We start from the raw sequence: 18,361 nt of genomic DNA, 5'->3' as shown, positions 1-18,361 counted from the left end.
GTTCATTATGGTATTACATGTGTGGCATAGTTCTCTCTGCCTGTAGAGATTTATTATAATTATATTAAAGTACAGAATGAAAGTTTATGGTTGTAATTATTAAGTTTATACAATCCAATGATCACACAGAGGATCAAGTGCAGACTTTATAGAAGAGTGACAATAAAACTAGATTTCAAAAGAACAAGATTTAGTTGATTTGATATTTCAACTCGATTTGATTTGTTTTATTGTCTGTCTCATTTTATTGTTTTTGTTTTTACTGTGACTTTGGGTCAATTATTATGTCATCCCTTCTTTGAACTTATATAACATTCCATTGTTGTCCTGTACCTCTATATGCTTCCATGTATTAGATTTGACTTTAGTGTATGTATGAAATGTGCTATATAAATAAAACACATCATAATAATAACACAATGATAGTAGTAGTATTGCAGCTGTTATGAATTGATGAGGAATGATGATGATGATGATTATTATTATTATTGTTATTGTTATTGTTATTATTATTATTGTTATTGTTATTGTTATTGTTATTATTATTATTATTATTATTGTTATTATTATTAGTAGTAGTAGTATTATTGTTATTATTATTATTATTATTATTGTTATTGTTATTATTATTATTAGTAGTAGTATTATTGTTATTATTATTATTATTATTATTAGTAGTAGTAGTATTATTATTGTTATTATTAGTATTAGTATTATTATTGTTATTATTATTATTAGTAGTAGTAGTAGTAGTAGTATTATTATTGTTATTATTAGTATTAGTATTATTATTGTTATTAGTATTAGTATTATTATTGTTATTATTATTATTATTATTACTCAACATTTTGCCATATCATCGTTTTATTTTCGTAGAGACTCTAAAAGCGGAAGAGGCACAAGTGCTCCGAGTCGCTGCACCTCACCGCAAGGGATCATGGGAGCGCTCCAGTGAAGAACGTCGGTCAGGGATCTACTGCTCGCGCCTCCTCTCCGCTCGCGTGCACTGTCTCCAGTCACGTGACCACTGAAAGTCTCGCGGAATTAAACAGTTTGGACAAAATGTTAGTTCCGAGTTATTTCCGGGTCAAGAGGCGGAGGAGGACGGGACGAGCGGACTGAACCGAGCTGAACCCGGTGTGATCCCGGTGTGATCCCGCAGAGACTCCCCGGAGCGGCCTGTCGGTTGTGGTGCTAACCTCAGCGGGGTGTAGCCACAGAGGCTAACCGCAGCTAGCCGAGCGCTGACCCGCAGTCCCAGCCCCGCCGCCGGTCACATGAAGTGGGTCTGACCGGGGGAGGAGGAGGAGGATGGCGGAGCAGGATGCCCCACCGGAGGGGCTGGACGCTCCGGGCAGACGGAGCTCCTCAGATGGGAACGGACACGCTGACAGCCCGGACGAGACTCTGTCCCCCACCTCGGTGATTTACTTCAGGGAGGCTCTGAGCTCCGCTAACGTCAGGTTCGGGACTCCCGGCTCCGCGTCCCCCGCTCCGCTCCGACACTATGACTTCCACATCGAGAGGATCGAGTCCAAGAGAAGAACCAAGAGTAAGAAACAGGATTTCACTTCCAGCGATCTCACTTCCAACACGAGCTTCTGAGATAAAGTGGCTAACAACACTACAGTATCTGTTAGCATTTAAATACACTTAAAGTACATAACAACATCAAAGTACCTGCTGTTAACATCTTTAATAAACTTAAAGTACATAACAACACTAAAGTACCTGCTGTTAGCATCTTTAATATACTTAAAGTACATAACACGAAAGTAGCAGCTGTTAGCATCTTAAATACACTTAAAGTACATAACAACACTACAGTAGCAGCTGTTAGCATCTTTAATAAACTTAAAGTACATAACAACACTAAAGTACCTGCTGTTAGCATTTAAATACACTTAAAGTACATAACAACATTAAAGTATCTGCTGTTAGCATCTTAAATACACTTAAAGTACATAACAACACAGTAGCAGCTGTTAGCATCTTTAATAAACTTAAAGTACATAACAACACGACAGTACCTGCTGTTAGCATCTTTAATAAACTTAAAGTACATAACAACACGACAGTACCTGCTGTTAGCATCTTTAATATACTTAAAGTACATAACAACACTACAGTAGCAGCTGTTAGCATCTTAAATACACTTAAAGTACATAACAACACTACAGTAGCAGCTGTTAGCATCTAGCTTGTTGGAGGAGTTGGCTATCTTTGGATTCTCCCAAACAAACAACGTCTTGTCTCTTTTTACTTTAATTCAATTATAATAATAACTGACGTAGTTTGAGTTATGAAAGTTAAACAAGTTACAGATTATCTTCTCCAACTGATCCTCAGTAATTTAATGTGTCACGTCCATCAGCTGACACATCTGTACACAAGCTGTATTATTGTATACATTCACTGCAGTTTATTATATATATAATACTTGTGTGAAGTTGTAAGTATTAAACAAACATGTAAAATCAGACAACAGAGCGTCAGAAACTCATTCCGTAACTCACACAATCAAAGACTTCAGCTGAACAGGAAACAGGCCCGACAGATGTTTAAATACAATATCCTCGGTTTACGTTATCCAGATGATGTGAGAGTTGTGAATCTTCTCTGTAGGGTTTCGTTGTTTGACAGTAACTCTGCTGTTTGCTCTTGTTTGAATTTGACGGTGGATCAGTCACAGCTGACGCTCGCTCGTTAAGCTGGAGGCTCTATGTGTCTGTGGTGATAATTTTCACGTCTGTCACCCACATTTCACACTTTCTCACCCAGCATGAGTTACGACAGTTCTTCACTGATTTAACTGAAGAGGAAATACAAATTAGAGCTGGTCAATGACTCTTACAGCTTTTAAATAACTTAACACTGCTGTCACATCTACTGGCTCCTCAAAATTCATTCAGTTTGAATTTCAAATCATCAATACACCAAGGAAGTAGTAGTAAAATATAAACAAAACATTCCAAGACGTCAAGGAAACACGAATCCACAAAAGCCTTAGTAATAAAAACTGTATATAACTCTAGAACCTGTAGTTATCACCAGTAATGAGCAGTAAAAAACTGTGTCCAACAGTTCCGTGCACGTTTAAACGAGAAAGTAAAGGGTGTGTATCGAAGTTGTCTCTCTGACAAACATTAGTAGAAGCAAAGTACCTTCGTGTGTAAGTAGGTCAGTTATGAGTCTCCCCGTGAAGAGCTTCAACAAACAACTTATCTGAACAAACGAAGCAACTGTTTTGATAATTGATTAATCAATTGTAATCGCCCATCTGTATTTACGGTCTGTGGTTTGGTTTCACGTGACGGAGCAGCAGCTCCTCACTCAACTTGACTGACTCAGCTGTTGCGTTTACATGTAATGTGGACGTAGTATATATATATTTTTTACTTTATAGCCTTTGTTTATGTGATGAGAACGTCCTCCCCTGAATTTCCTCTCCTCAGTGTCAGTTGTGTGTTTTACTCTTGAAACTGAACCAGGGTACAAGTGTTCTTCTTTCTTCTTCATATTTAAAAGTGATGCATGTGGAAACAGAAACTAAAACAGCAACATGACCATTTCCATCCTGGATATTTGGTTTCTTGCAGCCTCTGTGCTCCCTGCTGCTGCTGCTGGCAGTTCAATCATTGCATTGACAAAGAACAGGAAACTGTCTCCGCTCAGGCGACGCTGTTGATGCTTGAGAGACAGATGAGTTCTCTGCTGCATCATTAGCATTGCCTGAGCATTCTCTGGGGACCCCCCCCCCCCCCCCCCCCCCCTCCCTCCCTCCATCCTTTTTTTTACGCATGCACCATCTGCTCACGTGACGGTGTGTGTTGCTGTACCCAGCACTAATGTCAGCCATCTTGGTCAACACCCACCCAGTGCATTCACTGCGGTGCACAGGCAATCCAATCAGAGTGAGGCGGTGCTGAGCTGACCGGAGGAGGGCTGTGATTTCCTGCACGGTGCTCTCCTGCATTTTAAATCCCCCCCGTCTGCACAGGAGGGGATAGCCGGAGGTTGAAGAGGAGGAGGAGGAGGTGGAGGAGGAGAGGACGGGGCAGCCTTTCTCAAGACGGCAGCTAGTTAACTCAGTTGGAGCGAGGAGGAGAGAAGGATGCAGGCGTGAAGAGGAGGACAAGCATCACCCTTTCAGACACCTGCTAAACGCTGCTGCCAGCCTCCCCCCCCCTCCCGTCTTGGCCTTTTCTCTCCTTTGTGTGGACTCTCTTTTCATCCTGTCTGATTTCTCTTTCTCTCTGAGCTGTTGTTTTTTTTGGGGCCTTCGCTGGCTTCTGGAGCCGCTACGCCTTTTTTCCCTCAGCGGTGTTGGTTTTGCCTCACATCAGCTGAGTCATCATGTCCGATCTGACGCCTCAGAGCGAAACCCCAACTCCCACCACGGACAAGATCACCCAGGCCGCCCGCGAGACCATTTATCTCTGCAACTTCCGCGTGTCTGTCGATGGCGAGTGGCTTTGCCTTCGCGAGCTCAACGACATCTCGCTCACCCCAGACCCAGAGCCGGCCCATGAAGGTAATGAGGCAGATTAGCTCATCGGTCCGAGGAGGTTTGTGTGATGTGCGTTAGGGCGTGGTGGTTACACAAGGTCTCCAGACGCTGCATGATTGGTAACGTGTCCCGTTTGAGCTGTGTCATGGTGCATTTCGGGGGAGGAGGTTTGATTTCTCGGAGCAGGATCACACAGCAGGAAGGAGACGGGGATGGGGCGACAAAACAACCCGGAAGTGCAGGTTGTTTTGTCAGCAGCAGAATTAATTGATGGTTGATATTTGCTCTGTTTTCTCAAATCCTTGGAAATTGCAACAGAAATAGATATTTCTGGTCTGAAATTGTCTCATAAATCAGCTTTAAACACGCGTGTCTTTACAGTATTTACGGTGTTTCTGTGGTTTCTCTGTTCCACACAACAGATGATGTTGTGTCTGTTGTCAGAGAGGAAGACGTCCTCATCTCTTGCCACGCCTTCTCTCGGCACAGACCAGGCAGGTCGGCAGTTCAGACTTTCCCTCAGCCAGTTGGCAAATTCAGCGGTGCAGCACTTCACCCTCCAGCTCAGCAGAAGATCTATTGTAATGATATTTCACTGGAGCATTAACACCCACAGAGACATTTATTGTGTTGTTTGTCTGCAGGATGAAGTCTCTGATGTGGTGCGTAAGATGACCGGGTTTATTAAAAGGGACGATCAATATTTTATTCTTCGCTCGACAAGATTGTGATGTTTTTTCATTTCAATGCAGTACCCAAGAGCCTCGACCAGCGGAGTTAACCTCTCATACTAAAACTGTAATACTAAGGCTCTGAGCACTAATACTTCAACTTGAGATTTGAGGGGGAACTGGTGAATGTGTCGGCACATGTGATTTCCTTAACTCTGATTTCCAACTCGTCGATATAAAGAGAAACTGTAACCCTGTGAAGCTGCTCCACTAAAAGCCTGAGTGTCTGTTATGTACAGACATAAATAATGGATTAGTTCTACATGTATTTATGGATCATGCCAAGAATTAAGTGCTGACTGTAGTTGGACAGTGATTCTTTGGTTTCATGGTCGCACAGGAAACAGTTTCCATCTTTTATCGTCTACTTTTCCAGGCTTTTATTTCCTGGAAAAGATTTGGTGACAAAACGGAACTGACTCAATGTGAACTGACGGCTCCTGATAAGTTTAGCTCCCGTGAGGATCCTCGTTTTATTTGAATGATGAGACATTTATTTTCCAGGACAGGTCTCGATCAGGAGCAAGAACAACTTCCTCTTGTACGGAGAAAAAAGGGTTCTGTAAATATATGGTTTAAACTAAAAGTTGTACGTATAGTTTTATATAAAAGACAAAGATGCTTCTTTGGTTCCACTGTCCATAGGTTTGTTTGTTTGTCGGCAGGATAACACGAAAGGTTCTGAGCGGACTCCCTAAAACTTTGTGGAAGGATGGAACATGGGCAGAGAAAGAATTTATTCATTTAAATTGAAAATACAATTTTGGAACAGATCTGTAAAAAGGAAAAAATCCAGGATTTGTTTAATTCTCTGTAACATGTTGACATATCTTATTTCTTCTGCCTCTGATGAAAATGTGCTTTAGTTGATTTTATTTTTCCATTCTTGGGAGAAAAGACTGAATTTTAAGTCTGAGATCGATCGAATTTGTAAAGTAATTAGTTTATCTGTCTCGTTTGGTGTCTTATAAAATATATCAATCAAAAATGTGGACTTTTTCTTGTCTTGGTTTTTAGATCCCAAGGATCCCATCGCGATTGAAAGGCTTAACTTGATGAACATGGCCAAACTGAGCATCAAGGGCCTGATCGAATCTGCTCTCAACCTGGGACGCACGCTCGACTCCGACTACGCACCCCTCCAGCAGTTCTTTGTCGTGATGGAGCACTGTCTGAAGCACGGCTTGAAAAGTACTCACTTCTTCACGTGTTCAGAATAGTTTACATGTCTGTTTCAGTCAGTCACAGCTTGTGTGTCATGACTCTGTGACCCAGAGTCCTTAAAATAAAATCCCACTTTGTCAACCGGCAGCTAAGAAGACGTTCCTGGGGCAGAACAAGTCGTTCTGGGGGGCGTTGGAGTTGGTTGAGAAGCTGACGCCCGAGGCAGGAGAGATCACAGCCAGCGTTAAAGACCTGCCAGGCCTCAAGTGAGTCTGTCAGTTCATTGCCCTGAAGGAGGCAGACGGTTCCTCTCCGTCAGTTTTTGGATTTTTATTGATATGATTAATGCATTTTACAAAATCTAACCCAAACAACCTGTTTGACGACAGAACTCCTCTGGGAAGAGGTCGGGCCTGGTTGCGACTCGCTCTGATGCAGAAGAAGCTCTCAGACTACATGAAGACCATCATCAACAGAAAGGACCTGCTCAGGTGTGTGAGGATCCACATTTAGAAAGAAATAAACCAGAAGTTGTTTCTGCAGCTCTTTCTTAAAAAGTCTTAAAAAGCTTTGAATGCAGTTGACTCAGAATGAGGCCTTAGATGTATCAAGACATTTCATTTACAAACAAACAAACAAAAGCCAATCTATATTAATAAATGTAATTCTGTATGTTATTAAAAAGAAAATGTAAAGCTGAGCTCTCTTGCCTCCTGTCTGTAGTGAATTCTATGAGGCCAATGCGTTGATGATGGAGGAGGAAGGAGCCGTCATCGCTGGGCTGCTCGTTGGACTAAATGTCATCGATGCCAATCTGTGCATGAAGGGAGAGGATCTGGACTCGCAGGTAAATCTGCTTTCACTCACACTAGAAATGATACGATCAAATCCATCGGGACAGTTTCTGATCTGTGGTCACAGGAGGGAAGGAGGAAGATTCTGTCTTCATGTGGTGGCGTTCATTTTTATGTGAAGGTTAAACTTTAACTTTTATTGTTCTTCATAAACGAGACAGGAGTTTTTTCTTTTTACCTTTTTAAGTAGTTGGGTTGGGACCATTCATGTAAACACTGGATTACACAGTCAGCTGTTTTTTTTCCTTCCAGTGTCGAGTCATGATTACCTCCTCTGTGAACTGTCGTGTCATGCAGATTTTATAGTGACGGTGGTGAAGACAAGAACTCCCATGAGCCCTTGCTGCTTCACAACGTCATCGAACTCGGTCTTTTGTTGTTATTTTGATTGAGATGGTTCAAGTTACTTTAAATTCTCAACAACTTGAGGCAAAGCTGTGGGATCATCCGTCCATCATGTTTACCTGAAACCTCTCCACGGTGTTTCACTCTTGAATTCTTTTCTCTAACAGCTGCGGTGTGGTTTCTGTCGCCATTGATTTTCTTTCACTTGTTAAATTACCTCCACAGGTCGGAGTGATCGATTTCTCAATGTACCTCAAAGACGGAGGACACAGCAGTAAGAGTGCAGAGGGGTGAGTGCTGCTTCCTGACCTCTAACCAAAGTGATTTTCATTATGTCAGAAGTTACAGTAAAGTCAGGACCTGGAGTCGGACCAACATAAATCTCTTCTCACGATGACGTTAGCTTCGATCTTACCTTGTGACGTGTCCCCACACTGGAGGCCTCTGGTCCTGACAGAGGAGCTTTAGGGCTCCGTCACACATCTGCAAATATTTCAGTGAACCTCACTTCCAGACAAACCGCAGCGTGCTTCACGTGGGTGAACGTTTAGCTGCTCTGCGTTTGTGAGACTTGGGCGCTCTGCCGAGAACTTTAAAAATACATCCTGGCTCAGGGAAATGCTAAAATATAAAACTTTCTTTCATCCCTCTTTTACATAAGTAACAGAAAATATTGGATTTTATTTAGGGGGTAAGAATCAGGTGACTGTTGAAAGTATTATACGTGAATTCAAACCAGAGTCACTTTGTGTATTTTATTATTTTCAATGCTACATTATCTTTACTTCCATTATTTACTCTCGCTGCTCCCTCAGTGACGGTCAGATCACAGCGATTCTCGATCAGAAGAATTACGTGGAGGAGCTGAACAGACATTTAAGGTTTGTCAGGTCGACGACTCGCTTCACTCAGTCTCTCCTTCCTCCATCTTCACTCTCGTTCTTCTAACGTAACGTTTCTGTCTGTTTTCAGCGCGTCGGTAAATAACCTCCAGGCCAAGGTGGATGCTCTAGAAAAGTCCAACACGAAGCTCACAGAAGAGGTGAGTCCTCTATATGTTTTCATCTCTGCTTCTTGAAACACCTGCAGGGATTCTCTTTGTTTACCGAGCGGTTTTGTTGACTTGTGTCTCCTCAGCTTGCAGTGGCAAATAATAGGATCATCACTCTACAAGAAGATGTGGAGAGAGTAAAAGAGGAGAGCTCGTATCAGCTGGAGTCCAGAAAGGTGAAGACGACACTCTGACATAATACTAATGCTAAACGAGGATCCTCTCTTTACGCTAACGTTAGTTAAACTTTAAACCAAACTTCTTTCCTCAGACACGTATTTAATTTCTAATTGGCTTCGTTACGTGTGAATAAATAAACATGAGAACTCAGCTCCTCCCTGAGACCGTCACACTGACTGTGAGATGATGAACCGTCGCTTCTTCATGAACGATGTGTAAAAGTTAAATGACTCTACAACCTAGAGAGGATCTGTGATGTTCATGTTCCTGTTTTCTTCAGGCTCTAAGAAGCGACTCGGCAGCAGATGGACAAGCGCTCGGTGAAACACGCAAGCAGCTCAAAGAGGAAACTGTGCTCCGATTGGTGCGTTTAATGATGTGTAGCGTCATGTGACTGTTTTACTGAGGTCTTACACTGCGCTGATAGTAGCTTAGTTACACATATGTGTGATACATAACTGAGAGTCTGAGCGAGCTCCGAGTGGGTTCTGGACGTGAGCTGTGCGTCTGAAGTTCCAGCTGCTCTCTGTGCAGGACGTGGAGAAGGAGCTGGAGGTGCAGATCGGGATGAAGCAGGAGATGGAGCTGTCGATGAAGATGCTGGAGAAAGACATCTGTGAGAAGCAGGACGCTCTGGTGGAGCTCAGACAGCAGCTGGAGGATCTTCGTGCCATCAACCAACAGCTCGGACACAAGTCACAGGTAACGTTTCGTTTTCTTATCCTTGAACTTCAGGAAAACCTCAAACAAGATCGACAACTTCTCCGTTAAACTTTGGGCCCGTTCACACCTGGTATTAACGTCTGTCCGAAGAGATTTGATCTCAAGTGTTCAGCTCTGAGATTGTCCGTAAAAGATTATCCTGTTTTAGCCGAGTCTGGGTTTTTGTGTCTGCTGTCAGTGAGAGAGAGAAAAGTCAGGAGGGATTTAAGAATTCAGTTTTTTGAAATCGTGGCCACAAACAAATCCACGTATGGACATTGAGTCTTATTAAAATGATTATTATTGAATCCTCAGAGTGCAGACGCTGGCTCTAAACAGAAGAGTGAGGTCATCTCTCGCCTGGAGGAGAAAATAAACCAGATGTCGGGGACAGTAAAACAGCTGGAGACCAGGTGAGAACACTTAGACACCATCATTGATATTTGATCACGTTTGTAACAGTGGACAGAAAGTTTATAAAGGTTTCACTAAACTACAACAATCTCTTACTGTCCTGTTTGTTGTTTCTCTCCTTCTCGTTCTCTACCATTATTTATTTCCCATCATTTATGTTATTTTTCGAATCAGTGAGAAACATTTGGTGAAGCAGGCCAAGAACCTGAACTCGACGGCGGGGAAGCTGCTCCAGCTGCAGCAGTAGCTCCGCGCCGCTGTCACACATCTGCATATAAACATACAACCCTGGCTAATATAATAATAACCCAACTAGGATGTTATCTTTTTTCTGTACGATGCTCCTCCGTTGAAAATAACGACCATCTCGCCACATCCTCCTGCAGTGGCTCTCCAGCATCAGCTTTGAGTAGTGTGGACTGAATCGATCCTTTTAGCGCCCCCCCCCCCCCCTCCTCCCAGTCCTTGTGTTCTCCGACTGGTGTGTTCACAGCACATCAGAGTTCTGCTTTTATTTTGGTAGAAATTTTAAAAACACCCCCATTATGGCGATGGTAAGAGAAGTAGACGGCACGGTGTCTGAAAGTCCACTGAGAGCAGCTTTAAGACGAGATGGACTGATGATGATGAATGTGCCAATGGACACATCCTGGATATTTGAGTCTAGTGGACTGACTGTAATGTCGTTTTGAAGAATTCAACCACTACCAGAGACTGTGGTTCAATATTTTCCACCCAAAAAAAAAAAAGAGTTAAGTTGTCATTTGTTGATCCACGAGAGTCGAAGGCCAGGTCAGGAGAAATGTAACGTAAGAATAAAAGGGCAAAATTAATTTATTAATTTTGAATTGTATGTGAACATAACATTGGTGTAATCTGTAGTGATCATTAGGCTAATAAAACCATGAACGAAAACAGCCTGCTTCATCTTCTTTGGCTTTAGTTTCCCTCTTCTGTCCTCTTTCTCTCTTCATCAAGTTTTCATTTTATCATAAGTTTGTGTTAACGCGCTCACCTCAACCAGATGCAAACAGGCGGAGAGAGAGAGGGACCTGGCTCTGGAGGCCAACCGGCTCTTCAAGCAGGAGTTTGGAGACAAGATAGAGAGTCTGCAGGTGGAGGTGGAGCAGCTGAGGAGGCACAGGTGAGCTCCGAGGAAACAGGAGGCCTCAAATCTGTGTTCATGTCTGGTGACGGTCCAGAGTTACATCGAGGTCGTCCTGTCTTCATCCCCGTCCATGTCTTTGTTTGTTCGTCAGCAGGATTACTATCGGTCTGATAATGTGTCTTCTGTGTTTACATAAATCTGTGTCCTCTGCTTTGTCTTTGGTTCATCTTGATGTTTCAGGTCACACCTGGATCATGAGCTGAGAAAAGAGCGAGAGCGGCGCGGCGAGCATCATCTCATCGCCGGTGCCGGACCTGCCAGTCCTCAGAGGCAGCGGACTCTCCCGGAGAACACACCCAAAGTACGTCTCTGCTCATCTTTACCCTCCAGTTGAAAGTTCTTTTACGTTATCTGTGATTTATTTTATTTTTTTCCCGCAGCGGCTCCCAGAATCTCCGTCAGTGAAAAGAGACACTGAGCCGTTGCACATTGGACACGAGGACAGATCCAGTCTGAGCTCCAGCTTGTGAGTAGATCAGAGTCAAGAGTCACAACAATCCTTCATGTTCTGGACAAATATTGACTTTTTAAATTGTCTTACTTCTTCTTTAAGGTCGTTGTCACATCACGAGGACGAGCAGGTGAGAAGTTACCTTTTTACAACAGACCTGCAAGTATTAAATCCTGTAGAAGAACTTTTAACATTTCCAATTCTCATACACAAACTTTTCTGGTAACAAAAATAATGGACTCCTCAACACAAAAGTAAAATCTGCAGCTGCTTCCACTTCTCTCCATTTGTGTTAAAATACAACTCTTGGATTAATAAACATTAACAAGAACATTTTCGACTCTCGGAACTGAACCTCAGATGCTGCAGTTTGTGCGGCCGCCGTACATCCTGACCAACTCCATATAAATCAAGTTCAGGCCATAAATCATTATTTAACTATTTGACTCATTAAATTAAAAAAAAAACATCATTCCCTCTGAACATAATCCAGACCCTGTGGAGGATCCCTGGACCATTGAGTCCAAACTGTCTCCACAGTTTGTCTCTCACACGTGAACAGTGCAGCGAAGGTTCTCTGGTCAAACGCAGAGGCCCGAGGCAGGAAGTAATTCAATCAGGTGCATTGTTCAAAGAGATCCCTGCAGAGGATCTCCAGAGTTTGTCTGGAAGCAGCTTATGTTCGTCTCCTCGGCTTCGTTCAGAAACAGTTGAGTAACATTTATAGAAAGAGAAGTTATTCCACAGAACTGACATTAAAGTGCAGTTAGTGTCCACACGTCGAATATCCAGTTTGTAATATCGATGTCGTGTTATTGTTAAATGTTGTGCAGGACGAGTCGTTTGTGGAGATCAGCGAGCCGTCCGTGTGCACGATGTGTGAACAGGACGACTCCCTCCTGAAGACTAAGGTACAACTAGAACTCAGCAGAGCTCCGACCTCCGCCAGCTCCAGCACCTCCTTATGAAGCCGCATTTAAATTCACCAGACTCTTTATCTGGATCCATACAAATAAGAAAACCTTGATATTATCCCTGAGATGTTTCAGAAGATGATGTTAAGGAGATAAAACTTTAAAACGCTTGCCTCTCTACTTCCTCCAGAAACAGTGTAAGAACTGCAGCGGCGTCTTCTGTGAGAGCTGCGTGTGCAACGAGCTGCCGCTCCCTTCCTCCATCCTCCCAGAGACGGTGTGCGCCGCCTGCTACTCTCTGTTACTGCAGCAATACGCCTCCACGCCAACATGAACGCACCTCGGACACGTGGGAAACCAGAGGCATCGACGCGTGACACTGGCACCGCAAACAAATGCACTTTTTCACTCCTGAATTCTGTGGAATTTTTTTTAATCACTTTTAATCCAGCAGTGTCCAGATGTGTAACGGAGAGCTGTGTACGTGCAGGTTTTTATTTAGATCAGATGCTGTTGGAGTTTTAAAACCTCGAGTGTTGAGCTGCTGTGGTGTTTTTTATTTAAATACAAACCTGCACTTACTCAGCGGAAAGTGGTCGGACATTAAAAAAAAAATCATCTCAAGTAAAAACTGACTTTCCACAGCGTCCACTAAGTGGACTCATGAGGTCAACTGACGATATTTTTAACCTCAATTTTAAAAGACAGAAAAAGCGAAAACTGGATTTTCACAACACACGATGAAATGTGACTGTGCAGGTGGAGATAAAACACTTGTGACCAAACACACAGATAGAAAACTGTTTGTAAAAACTCTTTGACACGATAGGAAACTGTTGGAAAATGTTTATTTCACTCAGTCGATTGAGTTTAGAAAATTAAAATCGATGCAAAATTTCAATAAACACTCAGATCAGCATCTCGTGTCTCATCCCAGTATTGATGTGTCTGAAGATGTTGGAGATTGAGTCCACGTTTAAATGTGAGGCATCTGTCTGCAGAGGATTAGCCTAGCTTAGCATAAAGACTGGAAACAGGTGAGAACAGCTAGCTTGTCTTGCTGTCCTGGCTTTGCGTGAAAACCCGAATGTTAAATTGACAGGTTGAGGATTAAAGTTGATTGTGTCGTTTCTCCTCTTTACTCCAGCGCATAGTATTTCAGTTTGAGAGAAGGATTCTGATTTTGAAGTGCGTTCACCCAAAACCTTGAAATCAAATAGGCCCTGCTCGTGTTTAGATTTGGTCCGCTTGTCCTCACTGAGCGCTTGCACTCAGATTTCCTTGCACTTCAGCTTCAGCTGCTCCTGTTTGAGTTTGAAACATCAGCTCTCTGATTTTTTTTTTTTTTTTCGTGCAAAGTCTGTCAAACTTCAGAGTGAAGTGATGACAAATGAAATCGTCCCTTGTTTGGTTACTTTCCCATAAATGTACAAACACGTTGAGATCGTGGATTTTGCCTCCGTGTTGATCAGCGATCAGACGGCGAGATCACGAGGGCGGGACAATTTAATTCATCGACGCTAAACCTGGCATTCTATTGGCTGTGGTTCTATGTGATGGAACATTTCTGAGGTGGGAGAGAAAAAGACAGTGTTAAACTGTGAAACTGTATTTTCGTCTTTTACTTTCAAACAAACACGAGTCGTTTCCCCAGAGATGAGAATTCTGGGTAAAATGTTTCTGCTAAGGTTTTAAATCTGCTGCTTTTAGGTTCTAATGACATTCTGAGATTTTCTTGGCACTTTTAAAAAAAAACGCACCTGCCTGGTTTGAAGTGGACAAATCATCATATCAGCTGTTTTTATGTTTTATTAGTTTATCTGAGGAGGAATCAGAAACTGGTCAAACCTGTAGATTTCTCTCATTGGAGCTAAACGACATGTGAGATTGTGAAAACGCATCTGAGATCAATAAACTTTTGTTCTATTTTAACAGTGACGACTCCACGTTAATTGAATCTTTAGTTCATTAAACCCTTCATGTTGAAAATGTTGTGATTTCTTCATTTAGAATTTTTCTGTAGAGAAACTATTTAAAATGAACTCTTCGTTATATTTTTCAGTTATTAAATATATCGGTCGTATCCCCACCTACTCACCCACTTGAATATCGACCTCCTTCATCATTCATCAGAAGCACCGCTGACATCTGGCTTTTGTCTTCAGTCCAGGAGTTCAAGTGACGTCCGTGTGAAAAACGCAATCATTTGAGAGCGCGCCTCATTTTCCGGTGGGTTTTTGACGGTCGGGGGAGGGGAAATCTAACGGGACAACTTGTCTTCTGGCATTTGGAAAAGGAGTCTTCAGGAGTTTGATTCTTTGACACCAGGTACGTTTTATTGTTTAGTGCTCAGATCAGGCTGGAAAATTAATACAACAATCCGGTGTGTCGGTAAATGAAGATGGCGTTAGGGGTCGTTATCGTTCACCTGCGGGAGAAAACATGAAAACATGTTAAATCACACGTGCAGTTAAAATGTAAAACTCCTGTTTTTAAAAAGCAAGATTTTAAAACCAAATCTGGCTGTTGAAGCATCTCTCTGATTGCATTTTCTATTATTATTATTATCAAATCTGTGTTTCTCACCTCTCGTTGGAATCAGATACAGAATTCAGGAACAACTCGACGTATCTTTCTCCTGAGAGGAAGAGAAAGTTCAAAAGTTAAGTTCTGACAACAGCGATCACTTTAGATATAATTCTTATTATAACAGAAAAATATAATGATTCGTTTCTGATATAACACAGACAGAAAAGTTCATTAATAACTAATAAAGTCAAACCACAACAAAAAGTAATGCTCTGAATATTTTTCTAAATAACCATGAGACGTTTTTAAACGAGACTGCATGAGCTGCTCGGTCTCACCTATGTACTGTCTGTCTTTGGACATGGCGGCGGCGGCGTCCTGGTGGCAGGTGAAGTAAACGTCCGCCTCGCCGCTCGTCCTGCCGTCAGCGCCGCATTCGATCAGGATCTTTGAGACGGCGAGAGGAAAAAAGAACTGCAGGAGAAAAACAAACAAACACATTATTTAAAAAAATAAATAAATAAAACTAAAGCTCCAGCTTCAACACCTCGACTGTCTCCATCTTGGTTTTCACCTTCACGATGTCTTCTCCGGACGCCTGGAAAGGAAGACCTCGCATGTGGATGAAGTGAAGCGGCACCGTGGAGCTCAGCTGTGAACCTGACGGAGCAGATACGAGATGTCAGGTTAGATCGGAGACTGTAAATAAATAAACCATGCCTCCTCCATGTTAGCACAGGGGACATGAAATAATAATGAACTCGTCACCTATTCTGTGGTTGGTCTGTGTGGAGCCCATCGTCTTCCTCCTCCTCGAGTTGATCTCCTCACTCGTGCTGGGAAACACCTCGATGTATCTGCACGTTCGACAGGAAGAACAACACGTCAGCTGACCTCAGGCGGAGGAGAAGCAGGAGTTTGAACAGTAACGGTCGGTGCAGGACGGTTGAATCGGCGGAGTCGTACCTGCTCCCTATGAGGTGTCTGTCTCTCTGCAGAGCGCCACTTGCTGCTTCCTGAGAGCTAAACCGCACAAAGGCCTCGCCAGAATTCCTTCCTTTGTGGTCTGGGACGACCATGATCCCGTTCTCCGCAATATCCAAACCTGGAAGGTTGGACGGAGGAAATTTTATATCAGAAGCAGATCTGGATAAAGTAGTCACGAGATAAGATTGAATAAAGAAGCAGTTATCGGTGAGTTAAATCATTTTTCCATCCTGTGGTTCACCTGAGAAGAACTTGACGATGTCGGCCTCGGAGCAGGAGAAGGGGAGGCCCCGGATCCGCACCACCGAGTCTTCAGCTGGAGCCTGGACGGCTTTCCTCAGGATGGTTTCAGCGTCGCTGTTCGTCACTTCGTACACTGCGGACACGTTGGAATGATTTGTCCTCTGTTTGCTGTCACTGATTTGTAAACATGTTCAGGACGTTTGAGCGCGACCGGTTTCTCACGAGGAGACGAACCTTCGATGTATCGCGGGCCGAGGTACTGTCGGTGCTTCTCCAGAGCTTTGTTCACGTCCTCTTCGTGCTCCAGCTCGATGAAGGCTCGACCAGACGACCTCCCCAGTCTGTTCACGGGGAGGTGGATCCCCTTCAGCCCGTCCCGGATCCTGCACTCTGCAGCACATCAAACCAGGAGCGTACTCAAAACACACATATATATATATATATATATACACATGCTGCCAATATTAGAATGGATGAGACTTTTGCTCCTCATCGATCGACTGTCAGTAAAATAAGAATAATAAATAACTAGTGACCAACTGACCGGAGAAGAAGTGCATGAGGTCCTGAGCCGAGCACGACCAGGGGAGCCCCTTCACCTGCACGATGAACACCTCCTTCCTCTCCGGCTGAGAGTCGCTCTGGTAGGCCGGCAGGGGGGGGTACTCGTCCTCATCCGGTGCTCCAGCCTGGAGGCGTGAAATATTACTGTACACATACACATTAAACTGTACTTATATACACAACTACTACAAACTAAACTGTATCAGATTCTAATATTTATATCTGAACTGTAGTCACCCAGGTCTACAGAGGAATAGTATTATATACAAATACTAAAGCCCAGGTACCTCAAAACTGTACTACTGTATGTACTAATATATACAAAACGCATCTATACTTCTGCTTCAGTGCATATTAAATATAAAGTAGTATTATATACCAATACTAAAGTGAAGTACAAGCACATTATACTAAAGTACTGATGTATTTAGTACATGAATTCTGTTCACCATATTCATCCTAGTAGTAGTAGTAGTAGTAATCAAAGTAGTAGTATTATATACAAATACTCAAGCACATGTAGCTCAAAACTGTAGTCCTGTATTTAAATGTATACAAATACTAAGATAAAGTACCTCAGAAGTGTACTCGAGTACCTCAGTAAGTTTAGTACCTGTTTAGAACACTTCTATATATATATATATATATATATATATATATATATATATATATATATATATATATATATATATATATATTTTATATCCAGGGGCTCACCTTGGAGCAGAGGCCGAGCTGACTGCTCTTCACCGCGGACAGCAGCGGACACGCTCTCTGGAGGAATCCGCTCCGGGTCGTCGATGACCGAGTTCTCTGCTGGATGAAGCCGCCTCTGGTCGTCACAGTTGCGGGTAACGTCCCCGGTCTGACCGCGGCGCAGCTCCGCAGCAGGACCAGCAGCGGCCTGCGGGACATGGTGGAGGTGTGTGGCCGCAGCAGAGCAGCGGTCTCTGGGGCTGAGGACGCGGACCACCGGCGGGTCTGAGGCGGGTTTGTCTCCGAGTGTCTCCCGGTGAGACTCGATCACATGCGGGACGACGATGGGTGAAGGACACTTCTTCTTCTATGTTCAATGAAGGTTAGCGAACAGCTAGTCGGTGCATTACCGCCACCGCATGGAGAGGAGGGTTCTAGTAATATAACATGTCATAATATAATATAATATATTAGGTATAATCATATTATGTATGATATAATATTTCACATTATGATATAAGATTAGATATAGATTCATTCTGTGATAAAAACACAAGGACTTGATCTGAATATTCACCGAATAAAACACATGTGAAAGAAAAAAGAGGAAACAAATAAACTCTGTAGATGTTTAATCTATATTTAATTATTTATATCCAGTGTATGTGATGTATAATAATAATAACAACAATATTAATAATACCACCACCTTCATTATTATCACTATTATCATCATCATCATGCTTATGAATATTATTATGAACATTATTACTATCGTTATTGTTATTATAATAATAACTATTATTATTATCAGCACCATTCTTATGATTGTTATTATTATAATTATTATTAACATTA

The 18,361-nt window shown here is 42.6% G+C and overlaps 2 protein-coding genes across 9 annotated transcripts; one reads left to right on the top strand and one right to left on the bottom strand.

Moving 5' to 3' along the window:
* Positions 1-852: 852 nt before the first annotated feature.
* rufy3 (RUN and FYVE domain containing 3) lies at positions 853-14,416 on the top strand. Of its 8 annotated transcripts, none has more exons than XM_069523226.1 (19): positions 853-1,552; positions 6,259-6,432; positions 6,554-6,671; positions 6,795-6,896; positions 7,129-7,252; positions 7,830-7,894; positions 8,420-8,485; positions 8,577-8,646; positions 8,742-8,831; positions 9,116-9,199; positions 9,370-9,537; positions 9,853-9,950; positions 10,976-11,095; positions 11,300-11,420; positions 11,500-11,585; positions 11,673-11,700; positions 12,064-12,279; positions 12,404-12,481; positions 12,675-14,416. In XM_069523226.1, exons 1-19 carry the CDS (start codon positions 1,312-1,314, stop codon positions 12,816-12,818), a joined length of 2,193 nt encoding a protein of 730 aa, XP_069379327.1. In that variant the 5' UTR covers positions 853-1,311; the 3' UTR covers positions 12,819-14,416. The 8 variants fall into 8 exon arrangements, with proteins under 8 accessions (XP_069379327.1, XP_069379326.1, XP_069379331.1 ...); XM_069523225.1 differs by having other exon boundaries at positions 8,411-8,485; XM_069523228.1 differs by lacking the exon at positions 853-1,552 and adding an exon at positions 3,986-4,534.
* A 377-nt stretch (positions 14,417-14,793) lies between these two features.
* grsf1 (G-rich RNA sequence binding factor 1) lies at positions 14,794-17,895 on the bottom strand. The gene is made up of 10 exons (XM_069523232.1): positions 17,525-17,895; positions 16,788-16,932; positions 16,478-16,633; positions 16,242-16,376; positions 15,980-16,118; positions 15,782-15,870; positions 15,588-15,673; positions 15,352-15,487; positions 15,071-15,122; positions 14,794-14,912 (listed from the first exon to the last, which is right to left on the bottom strand). The coding sequence occupies exons 1-10, from the start codon at positions 17,720-17,722 to the stop codon at positions 14,909-14,911; spliced, it is 1,140 nt and encodes a 379-aa protein (XP_069379333.1). The 5' UTR covers positions 17,723-17,895; the 3' UTR covers positions 14,794-14,908.
* Positions 17,896-18,361: the final 466 nt, after the last annotated feature.

This window comes from Paralichthys olivaceus, chromosome 4 (genome assembly GCF_024713975.1).
Source record: "Paralichthys olivaceus isolate ysfri-2021 chromosome 4, ASM2471397v2, whole genome shotgun sequence".
In the NCBI taxonomy this organism is placed as follows: Eukaryota; Metazoa; Chordata; class Actinopteri; order Pleuronectiformes; family Paralichthyidae; genus Paralichthys; species Paralichthys olivaceus.
The sequence above is the reverse complement of the archived record's forward strand: the minus strand, read 5'-3'. Positions and strand labels throughout refer to the sequence as shown.

What these genes read in the sequence shown, in the direction of transcription:
- rufy3 (XM_069523225.1), top strand. Translation starts at nt 1,312, where the DNA reads ATGGCGGAGCAGGATGCCCCACCGGAGGGGCTGGACGCTCCGGGCAGA. An exon ending in GAGCTGAACAGACATTTAAG is followed by an intron (nt 8,486 to 8,576) that starts GTTTGTCAGGTC and finishes GTCTGTTTTCAG; the next exon opens with CGCGTCGGTAAATAACCTCC. An exon ending in GAGCAGCTGAGGAGGCACAG is followed by an intron (nt 11,096 to 11,299) that starts GTGAGCTCCGAG and finishes TTGATGTTTCAG; the next exon opens with GTCACACCTGGATCATGAGC.
- grsf1 (XM_069523232.1), bottom strand. Translation starts at nt 17,722, where the DNA reads ATGTCCCGCAGGCCGCTGCTGGTCCTGCTGCGGAGCTGCGCCGCGGTC. An exon ending in AGACACCTCATAGGGAGCAG is followed by an intron (nt 15,871 to 15,979) that starts GTACGACTCCGC and finishes TCGAACGTGCAG; the next exon opens with ATACATCGAGGTGTTTCCCA. An exon ending in ACAGACCAACCACAGAATAG is followed by an intron (nt 15,674 to 15,781) that starts GTGACGAGTTCA and finishes CTGCTCCGTCAG; the next exon opens with GTTCACAGCTGAGCTCCACG.